General features: G+C 33.0%; 1 protein-coding gene across 1 annotated transcript; it reads left to right on the forward strand.

The window, feature by feature from the left end:
* The first annotated feature begins 12,749 nt into the window (after window positions 1–12,749).
* On the forward strand, window positions 12,750–13,445 carry LOC141673262 (uncharacterized). The gene has a single exon (XM_074479992.1). It carries the CDS (start codon window positions 12,750–12,752, stop codon window positions 13,443–13,445), a length of 696 nt encoding a protein of 231 aa, XP_074336093.1.

The following is a 13,445-nucleotide window of genomic DNA, read 5'->3' on the forward strand; positions in this document are numbered from 1 at the left end:
AGAGTCTACTCAGCCATACAAAAGGATTCTGGCTTTACCAGTACTGCCAGGACTGAGATTCTCAACAAGATTGCCAACATAAGGAAAACTTGGAGGGAGCCCAATGCCTTGCCTAGAACTTTACTCATTCAAGAGAGAGGTATTACAATTCACAAATCACCTCATTGGTTGATGGAGTTCAGAGACAACAAAGGAGTCAGAAGATTTTTCAGAATTGAAGATCAGCTAAAGATTGCCAGTAATGAAACTCTCAAGGATATGCAATCTAAGTTAGATATCAATGAAGAAGATGAAGCTGAATTCTACAGACAACTTCAACTTCAAATAGAGGAGAATGACAGGAGGCTAGGAAAGAAAACCAGGGATCAAAGGAAAAGAAAGCAATTTGCTCAGGCTAAAGGAGCACCCTTGGAAACAATGTATTTCTTCAATTTCATCTCAGCATATACACTTTTGTAGCACTTTTGAATTTCTGCTTTGTTACAGTTTATATATTTGTTAAGTGTTTTGTTATCATCAAGCTAAACCCAAATTTATGCCTACAGTTCTAGTAGACATAAATAGGGGGAGATTGTTAGGAATATGTGTATTAGTTTGATGATATGTTAAGCAAAATACTTAAGTAGAAATCTAGTGTTTGTAGCCTCAACGGATAAGACCATCTTGGCTATCCGTTGAAGGAGTAGCCTTACTTAGCAATAAGTTTGGTATTGTAGCATATTTCACTCTCTGGTTTCAAGCTGTAATTCTTAGATGTTGTTAGGAAATAATCAGTCATGTTGACTACTAATGGATGTACAAATAGGAGGGCTAATTGTAAATATTTCATGCCTTGTAATTTTGTATAAGTGAAGAAGTGTCAACGGATATTGAAGACCTTCAACGGATAAGAAACAAAGCTTCAACGGATGTCTCTAATGCTTCAACGGATAATATCCATCAACGGATAAGTGCTTCAACGGATAAAGCTTCAACTGCTAGAGCATCAACGGATAAAGCCATCAACGGATGAAAGCTTCAACGGATGCTCAGTCTCATAGCAGTTGATAGTGACAGTTAACAAAGCTGACAGAGGCACATGGATTGACAGAGATGTGGTAGCCTATTTCAGGAACAACAGAAAAAGCAGCCATTTTTAGTCTGGTTCAAAATGGAAAGTCAACAGATAATTCCATATTACACTGGATAAAAATGGAATAGAAACAAGTGGAGAACTATTTTCTTATTTTACTTTATCTTTGTCTTCACTTGTAAACTTGGTGATATATAAACCAAGTAGTAGCTAGTAATTAGATGTGAATTTTCCCTGAGCTGTTTAGAAATATCAAGAGAGAAAATCATTTAGTTTGTACTAGGAAGCAGCTGTGATTTAATTTTGAATCACAGATTTTCTGAAATAACACATCTCTGGTGGAATAACAAATCCACCAGAAAAGTTTTTAAGTTCTTTGTGTTCATTACATTTGTGTTTGAATATATATCTGTCTGCATCAGTTCCAAGCAATTCACACACATTTGATCACTCAAACACTTAGCCTTACAAACTGCTCAAAACTTGAAAAAGTTTTGAGATTTACATTCAACCCCCCTTCTGTAAATCTCATTGTTAGTCCACTGGGAATAACATATGCGGTGTACTTAAATTGTATGGGCGTGTCGCCGAAGTTGTGGGACACGTATAACCATGACTAGTATGTGTATGGTTTGGCCTTTTGGGTAGCACATGCTTATTATCGTGCAAGCCCCTGTAAGATATTGGGTAGCATTTGCTTTGTGCTGTGCAAGCCCCTGTAAGTTTTGATGACTACATATTTCTGGATTACCGAAAATGCAGGACATCCTGTAAGTGTAAGATTATCTCCCATGTTCGTATGTAAGCTATTTTGTGTATTATTTTGTAAGTGTGAGAATATGTGTAAGAGTATGTGTAAGGGTATGATTTCATTTTATCATTACTCTTTCGATTAGATTATTTGTGATTATTATGTAAAATTGATAAGGATATGTGTAAGAGTATGATAAGTTTTGGGTGGTAAGCATTTAGTTTTGTTTTGTGAGTTGAGTATTCATTTTTTTTATTGTCTCATTCACTATTATTATTGTGCTTCATTCAGATATTCAGTTGTGTTCTTAGCCTCATCATCTTTTAATCTTTGTTCAGTTATGCTTTATTTTATATTCATATATGAGCCTTTCGCTCACTGCCGGTCCTTTGTTCTCTTTGTATTCCTCCGGCATGTATTCTTACTTAGGCGGGCTACTTATGGGAAGGGTGCGAGTTATGGAACTTTGAGTAGTTTGGCCTTTCTTAGATTTCTCTGAGAGTTTGTTGCCATAGTTGTAATTTAGTTGTATTTTAATTCAAGAATTGTAAGTTTATTGTATTTTTGAGAAGTTGTAAAGTTTTATCGGATTTTAATGGAGTTTGGATTTAAATAATTATTATCTTGAGAAATTTCATTAGTTGGGTTGTTAAAGTTATTGACTTGGTAGTTAGCCCGTTCATCCATATCTCTGTGCTCTCAAATCCATAATACTCTCAAATCTATGGTCAAATTCGTGCTAATACTCTCAAATCTATGCTCAAATTCGTGCTCATACCCTCAAGTCCTCAAATCTAGACATCAAATCCATGTCACATCAAGAATCCAAGACATCAAGAACTCGGGTTTTAAATTTCTTTTCTCACTTGAACAAGTAAGTACAGTCTTTTATGAAGTCGGGTTATGTATGTACTCTCTTTTGAATTCATTTTGATGAATTCATTTATTTGTGATTCTGAACTAGGGTTCATATTAATTTGGGGGAAATATAAAGACTTCACAATTCATTTTTAAGAAGCTATAAGGACAGGTAAGTACTTTAATTTACGAATTTGGGTTATATAAGTCCTCTGTTTTGAATTCATTTTGATGCTTTTTTTTACTTCAATTAGGGTTCAGTTATAAAGATTTGGTGGAAATATAAAGATTTAACAATTTAGTCTGAATTTGAGGTTCTATTCAGACTTTTAAAAGATGGATAGGTCATGGTTAAAAGCGGATAGAAGAACAAAAGAGTTCAAAAAAGGAAGATTTGTTAATATTTGCATTTGAGAATGGGTATAATGCAGAAAAAATCAGTTGTCCATGTGTAAACTGCGCACATAGTAAATCATGGAGAGCGCAGATAGTTAAAAACCATCTTTTTCAAAATGGTATTGATCAAACTTATACACGTTGGATATGGCATGAGGAGAATAATTCCGTAGAAAGTTCTGATGAAACCGACACTTCGGAATCTATCAATCAAGGCACCTCAAGAATGGGTGAACGTGACGAGGACGACGACGATGATATGTCTTTTGATGAAAGTTCTGACGAAACCGACACTTCTGATTTCATCAACCATGTTAAAGGTGAACATCAACCTCTTTATCCTGGATGTGAGAGGTACACTAAGATGAAATCTCTGGTCCAGTTATACAACTTGAAAGTGAAGTATGGTATGTCTGATTCATGCTTCAGTGATATTCTATTATTACTTGGCTCTTTACTTCCAGAAGGCAACAACATCCCTTCTTCCTTCAATGAAGCAAAGAAAACCTTATGTGCATTAGGAATGGGGTATGAAAAGATACACGCATGTCCGAATAATTATCTCTTATACATGGCGATTAAGATGAAGTACAGACTTCTTGTCGCGTATGTAAGGCCTCTAGATGGAAATTGAACAAAAAAGGAGATGAACTTGAAGGGGTCCCTGCTAAAATTCTATGGTATTTCCTGCCGATACCAAGATTACGAAATTTATTCAATACACCTCACATTGCAAAGGACATGACGTGGCATGACACCGAGCGACAAAAGGATGGTAAAATGAGGCATCCAGCTGATTCAAAAATATGATGTTGACCAAAAATGCCTTGATTTTGCATCAGAGACTAAGAACCTTCGATTAGCTTTATCTTCCGATGGTTTCAATCCTTTTCATGGAAACCCTATTGATTACTCAAGCTGGCCTGTTTTGCTATCAATTTATAACCTTCCTCCATGGCTTTGTATGAAGAGAAGGTATATTATGCTCTGCTTGTTAATATATGAACCGACAGAGCCTGGAAATGATATCGACGTGTTCCTTCAACCACTAATAGAAAATCTGCAAGAGTTGTGGCGTGGGAAACAAATGTACGACGCTTATAAGAAAGAGTCTTTCATGCTTAGGGGCATTTTATTATGGACAATAAGTGATTATCCTGCCTTAGGAAACTTGTCAGGAAATGTTATTAAAGGGTATAATGTGTGTACTATTTGTATTGATGAAACAAAAGCTATTAGGCTGGTTAATTACCGTAAGACGGTGATTATGAGGCATCGAAGATGGTTGCCCCTTAATCATCCTTATAGAAGGCAGAAATCAGCTTTTGATAACACTGTGGAGAAGGGGGTCGCCCCTGTTCCATTAACTGGAGAAGAGGTTTTTCAAAGAGTACAACATTTAAGGGCCCATGTATTTGGAAAGAAACAACGGCAACCACGATGGAAGAAAGGTGAACCTCGACCTGTTTGGAAAAATGTTTCAATATTCTTCCAACTTGAGTATTGGAATTTTTTTTCGGTTAGGCATGTTCTCGATGTAATGCACATCGAGAAAAATATATGTGAAGCCCTGCTTGGAACTTTACTAAATATTACGGGGAAGACAAAAGATAGGGAGTCTGTCCGTCTTGATATGGCTGAAATGGGAATAAGAACGAAGCTGAGACCAAAGACTCCTGGAAAGAAAGAAAAGGTACCGTTGGCGTCATGGAACTTAACGCATGCAGAAAAAAACAGTTTGCTCATCATTTCTTAAAATAAAGTTGGCAGATGGATTTTGTTCAAATATTAAGAATCTTGTAAACATGGAAAATCTTTGGCTTGTTGGAATGAAATCTCATGATTGTCACACGATATTGCATCATTTGCTTCCAACCTCAATTCGATCAGTACTACAAAAACAAGTCAGGTGCACAATTATAAGGTTTTGCCTTTTCTTCAAGGCAATTTGCAGTAAAGTGATCGATGTAGACAAGTTGGAAAAAATGCAGAGTGAGTTAGTGGAAACACTATGCCAGCTCGAAAGCACTTTCCCCCTTCGTTCTTTGATGTGATGATCCATCTCTCAGTTCATCTTCTGAGAGAGGTTAAACTTTGTGGTCCAATATTCCTTTGTTGGATGTATCCTTTCGAGAGATATCTGAAAGCGTTTAAAGGATATGTAGGAACCCGGCTCATCCCGAAGGGTGTAATGCTGTGGCATACGTTGCCGAAGTGGCGATGGAGTGTTTGGTGAATTTTGAAAAATCTACCGTAGGAGTGTCACAAAATGCAAAGCATGAGCAGAATGCAAGACCTCTATCTGGTGCGACATTGATAAAGCCGAGCGACGAGGACATGCATCTAGCACATTTGTATTTTCTCCAAAATACAACTGACATTAGACCATATTTTGAGTAAGTTACTGACATTTAAGTGTGTGTTATTTCATTATTTTCTACACTTTGATTAATATACTAAAAAAATGATTTTTCTCGCAGCGAGCATATGGCATCTTTGATGACAAGATACCAACAACATGAAAATGATGAAGTCTGGCTTAAAAACAAGCAAAATGCAGAATTTCACAAATTGTTCAGAAAAAAGGTATGATTGTTATTTGAATAAAAATATCATAAATAGGCCTAGTTTATATTTTCCTGGTAAATGTATTTGTTATTTGTTTATTCAAGCAAACATGATTTTTTATAGAAAATAGTATTTTTTTTAATTTGATTATGATGGTTAAAAAATGAAATAGATAAATTTGAACATATCCAGGAACACATTTAGTCTCAGAATTAATTTTAATATGAAAATATAATTAATTTTTATCAATTTGTTTTAAATAGATTGAATCAGAATTGTTGGATGACCATAATAACATACATGAGGAGATAAGGTGGATTGCTGAAGGGCCCAACATGAATTTCCCTACATTTAGCGTATATGGAATCAATGCTGTTACATTTAGCACCAAGGAGCGTGATGACACTCGACAAGTTCAGTGTAGTGGTGTCTGTGTCGATGCAGATACAATGCTTGTGCAGGGTAAGGAGAAGAATATTGAACATACTTCACAGACCTACTATGGAGTTATAACAAGTATATGGGAGTTGGACTATAACAAATTGAGAGTCCCAATATTTCGTTGTAATTGGGTAGATATGAAGCAGGGGGTTAAGGTAGATGACTTGGGATATACAATTATTAATTTGAACAAATTAGGTTTCGTAAATGATCTGTTCGTGCTAGGGAAACATGTTAAACAGGTTTGTTACATTGATGATCCTCTTGAAAAACATTAGTATGTCATGTTGAAATTACCGGAAAAGAACTGTTATGAACAATGTGATGATGAAAATGATGGATCAGTAGAAATAGAACTTGAGCATGAGCTGCACTTGCCAATATTTCCCAATGTTGACGAACTTGATGAGGAAAAAGCTAGTTATATGTGGGACGAAGATGAATGGATTCAACTCCCATGATGGTAAAAATTACCTTCTTTTAAGTTAAATTATCTAGAAAATTACCCCAGCATGAGTTACCTCTCTTCCTTTTATAATTTATTTATTCATAATCTTTTTTTATTTCTCGAATTATTGTTTGTCAAAATTTGACATTTTAATTTAATAAGTGTCAATTACGATTAATGTTTTAATATATATGAAGTTAGCAGTTTTTTTAATTTTTATAAATGATTTATCACACTGGAATTTGTCATTTTCTAATTTATCGCTTCGCTTTTTCTTGATTGTTTGGACTGTCTGGCATTTATATATTGGATTCAGTGTCATCTAATTATTGGACAGTAGTGTTGATGGGCCATAAACCCTGTTAATCTTAAATTTGTAACCATGTTCAGTTTTTTTATTTTTCTTTCAGTGACCAATGTGATTATTGAGCCGGATTTCATTGTTGCCCGTTTTTACCCATTTTCGTGGAAAAGCCCGTTTGATTGCATTATTGGTTTTATGGACATGCTTAATTAAAACAGTAGGTCGCTTGTCAAGGTTTTGGTGGGAATTCTGGATTGAATAAGGTGTTCAATATATGATACCCTGCTTCTTCTCTGCCAACAAATTATTTCATTTGGTCGCTTACTTCTGGAAGCTTTATATGGTATCATGAGAGCTCAATTAGATTTTATATTTTTTGATTAATTATCTTGTCAAATTGTAATAGAATTTGGTTTGTGAATTATCCAATTAAAATTAGTTGTTGACTTGAGGAAATATTCTGATTTGCCAACTTGATTGAGGGTTTTTTGCTAGTCTATATTGGTTGGATGATATTTTATTAGGTAGTCATTGGTTGGATGCTTTTGGATTAATTTTCTGGGGATTTGACATATATACAACTCATTTTTTCATTTTAACATTACTCAGAGACAACAATTTATAGATAATCTATTAAACCATATTCTACCTAGAGTTTAGACAACAGGCATGAAGAACCAAACCATTGTGTGTTTAAGTTTCTAACAAGTTTTTTACATCTCAAACCGTTGTCTATTAGTTGAGAGATGAAAAAAGTAAACTGGCGAGTTATTAAAATTTTGCGGGAGATTAAATTAAAATAGGAGGGAGAATGAAAAAAAATCATTTCAAAACAACCTCAAAAAGTATCTTTTGAAGTGTGGTGTTTAGACAACGCGTTATAAATCCGTTGTGTGAATCTTATAAATATAATGCTTTAAAACACCATTATCTGTGGCCTTTCCTTTTAACAATGGTATAAACGCACAGTTGTTTGATGTTTATGAGACAAGGGTAAGAATAAGCACTTGTCCAAATTACACAACATAAGCAGCAAAACCATTGTCTTAATATGATAAATGGTTGTTATTTAACAATAGTTCTAGCGTGTTATCTTAGTATTCTAAGACAACAGTTTAGTTTGTGCACTGTTGTCTGATTCCATGGGAGGACATAACAAGGAAAATAGTTTTTGAACTGATAGATAACTATTGTCTGTCCTTAAGCTCACACAACTATTTTTTTTTGTAAAATCATTTCACCATTATTGTATTTTTTAGGACAACGGTATTTTTTTTAACCGTTGTCTGTCAACCGTTGTCTGATTGCATTTTTCTTGTAGTGATAACTCTAAATGTATAATTTTTATTCCTTTTTTACTTCTATATGACTTATAATATTATATGTATTATTTAACCTATTTTTAAATTGCAATTCCTATATTGATTTTAACTGAGTAATCCTATTTCCCATACGACTCAATAGTATATTTTAATGAAATAATAAAATTTTTGAAATCGTATAATAATTATAATCCTTTATTATAATCATAACACGAATATCGTACTCTATAATTTGGGTTGGATTTTCTGAGTAAAAATTAGAAATTTTGATATGACACTTATATTATTATGATTTTTAATAATTATTAATTAACTATGCCACGTGCTTCGCACGAGTTATAACTAGTATAAGTTAACTTTTGTTCTTTATAAACTTTGTTTTCAACATAAATCGACTTCTTTTGTATGTAAACTTTATTTTCTATTAGTTAGTGTCCATCCAATTGTCTATTTACTTTTATTAAATTAAAAATATTTTTAAGCGAAATTATGAATTATATAAAAAATTTATCAAGTTACGTTAAATTAAGTATAATAACATTTATTTACTTTTAACTTGAAAAATAATTTTTATCAATAATTAAGTAATGTGAAATAAACTATATTGAAAAAACTAATTATAAGATAATTATCAGATAATATTAATTGACATTAAACTATCTAAAATAACAAATATTTAGTCCATAAGATAGATATACAATTCGTTTAGATTTTTATATCAAGTAAAATAATGTAGTAATAGAATTATACTAGAAAATTTCTTAGGTGATTCGATTCCTCACCACTGCATAACTATTCTTTACAAATGTCAATTTAATATTTGATATTAACATATTAATTTCAATCCGTGTTTGGCACGAATTATGAATTCAGTTGTTTACAAATATTAATTCGAAATTTTTAATTTTGGGTCCGTACATCGTACGAGTTATCAACTATCTATAATTATAAGCGAAACCATGATTTTTTAAAACACAAAAGTATCAAATCTTGGTACTACCTAGAAATTATACAACTATTTTTAAAATTTTATGCAAGTATTTTTAGAATTTTATGTAACTAAATCTCAACCGACACAAATTACCTTCTACTCTCTGTAAACTTTATTTTCACTACAATTTTTATTTGTTAGTGTACATCCAACTAAGCTGGACCATTAACGACTTACAAAATTTGGAGTGAACTGTTCACAATCCAAATTTTGTAAGTCGTTAATGGTCCAGTTTTATTTGTTAGTGTACATCCAACTTGGATGATCCAAACGTCGATTTACTTTTAACTAATAAATCAATATTTTCCATAAATTATGAAATTCAATTTTATACAAATAATAACTTAATATTATTTTTAATTTCAACACAAGTTTCGCATGGGTTACCAACTAATTTTAAGTAACAAGGAAAATTTTGTTTGCATATGGTTTCATTCACCCAACCAAAGGTGCCTAGGGGCTGGGGATTCAACCTGTGGTTCCATTCCACTATCTTTAATATTTTTAGTGCACTAAGCTGCGACAGCCATATAAATTTTTTTAGTAACATAATTTGTTGTATATTTAGTCAAAGAATGAACTGTGCCTTCTGGCGGGGAAGTATTTGATTGCTCGTTAAGCACGGTATCCTGAAAGTTGGAAAACAATTTTCCTAATACAGTTGTGAAACTATTGAAAGTTGTAGTTATCGTGTGACATATATTTATGCATGAAACAGAGTGGAACATGTTTTGAATTTTAGGCAATAAATATAACAAACAGAGCCTTGTATAGATCTAAAACAACAAATAGTTTTTGAAATGATGCAGTATAACTTACAGCATCCCAAAAATTGTTCAACTCAATTGCAGCATGTTCGACTATTGCCACGAAACAATTCTCATATGTGATAGCTCTTACACCATCAAAGATCCGCTCATATTATTGCCTCTCCCCGGAAAGATACTAACCATTTCCAACACATTACACTATTTTGGTGTAATTTTTATATCAAAATGGTGTAAAAATTACATTATTCTCGTATTCAACTTCAAATCATAAACACTAAATTTTACACCATTCTTGTATTATATATGTTATCTTATTACTAAAGCACAAAAATAAAGTTAAAAGTAATAAAATGGTAGGATAAAAATAGAACAAATTTATTTTTAGTAAAGGAGTACAAGTACAACAATTTAGTGTGACACCAAATTTGGTGTAACTTTTGGCGTGACACCAAAATGGTGTAAATTTTAGAGTTGGGTTGGATAGGAGTTTTACACCAAAATAGCGGAAAAGTACATTTTTTAAGTTGAGTTGAGATGTCTAATTTTTGCCAATCCAAATTTTGTAGGTCTTTAATGGTCCAGTTTTCAATAGGAACCACCAGAATTAGGGATGACAAATTAATCCGATCTGACGGATATTCGATCCGAAATCCGAAGTTTTGGATATACCGTACCCGAAATTTTGGATTTGGATTTCAACTATACCGAACCGATACCCGAACCGAAATCCGAAATTCAATCCAAACCCGAAACTCGATTAAAACCCGACACATTTATTATAGATTATATGTAATATTTTAGGTGTAATACATAAAATTTACATATTTGTTTTTATTATTTGAGTAATAGTAGATTATTATCAAGATTGTCAACACTTATTTACTGAATTATAACTTTTTATTTCAAAATTAGCGTTTATTATGTAAGATTTACTTTGTATATATTTATAAAAAAATAATTTGTGATGAAATACTAAATATTATGTTATCAACATATCTTAGATATTTCTCATTGTGTCAACATGTGCATTATAATGTGTTTAACTACTTATTAGTTAATGTATTTTAATTTTAGCTATCATATAAATGTGATTAATAGTATTTGTATGTATAAATAATATTAAATTTGACTACATTATTCATAATTTTGGATATCCAAAAAATACCCGATCCGATCCGAAACCCGACGGATTTGAATTTGGATTTGGATAACCCGAAAATATTTGGATTTGGATTTGAATTTTACAATACTCGATCCGAACCCGCCCGTTGCCATCCCTAACCGGAATCTTGCATCCACCGTTGACTTCCTTGAAATTTTGTACAAGTCAATGCAGTATCCAAAACATCCTATTATGTGTACACATATTCCATAAGGAAACTAATACTCCCTTGATCTCATATTATGTGTCCTGTTTTTTTTATCGTAGGTAACCCGCAGCCGCTACCCTTCGGGTGGGCATTGGGTAAACCCTACAGGCTCACGTAATAGCCTACAAATCACGTGAACCAAATTACACTTAATTTATTATTAAATAAATTTAAAAACTTACATCATTAGAAAATATATCTAACTCTCTTTAAAATGTATTTTTCAGTTTATTAAAATGATACATAAATTTTTCTTAATTATTAGTCAAAAGCTAGTCAATTTGAGTACATAAAAGTCAAAATAAGACATATAATATGAGACGGAGGGAGTAATAGTTTCTTCGATTTTATCTCTGTGGCTCTGCAAAAATTCCAGACTATAAATGATTTAATGGTTTGAAATGATTTGGTAAAAATGGAGAATCATAAATCTTTAACTTTCACGGCCAGTTTGGTACCTGCTTACTTGGATCTGAATTGTGATGTTTCAAGATATTTTTTAGTCGATACGTTCCAATGTAACACAAGGACCTGGCCAATATAACCTTATTTCGACAGAAGTCGAATACCAATGCACCTCAAATTTGGAACCGCCCGTGGGACTTTTACACGTCTATAAAAATACAGTTACTAGATGGATGAAGAATAGTTCGGTGTTGCCTGCAACAAATCTTTGATCAACTTTGACAAATACTCCTTCCTAATCATCTTTAGTAGTTCTGGAGATGTTGTAATAGTCTTAATCCAACAGTTACCATATTTCATAACGAATACATTGCACCATGATAACTAGAAAAAAACCTTTTACAGATCCAAAACAATACTATTAGAGTAAAAGGGCAGTCTAGTCTTTTCCTTTAGGGCAACCAGACATATTAGTCTTTGTACATCTCAGTTCTGTTACTAGTTAGTTACAAATATATAGTGCTGAAATGAAGCAAATGGGATTTTTGAGAATGTATGCTGTATTCTAGAGAAATGAATAAAGTTTCTTTCTGTTCAAGATCTGATCACTTCATCTCTTTCTTTATGGTATCAGAGCTGTGAATCTTATTTCTTAAATTCGATTGAAACAATTCATCCTTGCAGATAGAATACGAAGTGATACAATCAGAGCAGTTGCGTTTAGAGTTTGATTTCTGAAATTGAAGCTTTGTTCAATAGTGTTGAGCGTTGATTGAGGATAAAAGCTTGATTCGAAGAAATTGAGGCTTGTTAATGACGACTGGAAGTAGATTTTCGTTTGCGGATATGCAAAATCCGTTATTTTTGCATCCAAGCGATGGACCGATGTTAGTCAATGTGTTGAAACTGCAAGGTGCTGAAGATTATCGTGGTTGGAGACGTTCGATGGAGATTCAATTGGCATCGAAACGAAAGCTAGAATTTGTGAATGGATCTGAATGACGAAGCATAACTGATACAACTGAAGTGGTGCAGTGGGACACCTGCAACAGTATGGCAATATCCTGGATTCATAACAATATCTCTGATTCGATTAAGAAATCGATTTTGTTTGTTAATTCTGCTGCTGATGTATGGAAGTTGTTAGAACAACGATTTCAGTTAACGAATGGTTCACGAAAGTATAAACTTAGTAAAGATTTGTTTAATGTTAAACAAAATGGATCAACTCTAGTAGAGTATTATACATCGTTGAGTTCAATTTGGGAAGAAATTGATGTGATGACTGTGTTACCAGTGATTAGTTTTGTTAGTGATGAAATTAGGTCATTCTTTAAGGCAATAGATGTTCAGAAAGAAGAATCTCGATTGTTTCAATTTCTCAATGGATTAGATGATTGTTATGCTGCACAACGAAGTCAGATCTTGATGTTTCATCCACTTCCAACTGTGGAAATGGCATGCTCTGTGATTCAACAAGAAGAATCACAGAGAACTGCTCTTAATAATGTTGGATATGAAGTGACTGCTATGTACAACAAAATACATACTAATTCTGGCACATTCAATGTATGTCCTGAATGTGGAAGAAAAGGTCATGGTCATGATGATTGTTGGAGGCTGATTGGATATCCAAAGTGGCATAATAAGAATAAGAGAACTGGATCTGTTAGTCATAATGGAAATAGTTCAAGACCACCAGAAAAATGGAACCTAATTAAAGGTGGACGAATGGTGAATGTAGCATAG

Source organism: Apium graveolens, chromosome 7, assembly GCF_009905375.1.
Source record: "Apium graveolens cultivar Ventura chromosome 7, ASM990537v1, whole genome shotgun sequence".
In the NCBI taxonomy this organism is placed as follows: Eukaryota; Viridiplantae; Streptophyta; class Magnoliopsida; order Apiales; family Apiaceae; genus Apium; species Apium graveolens.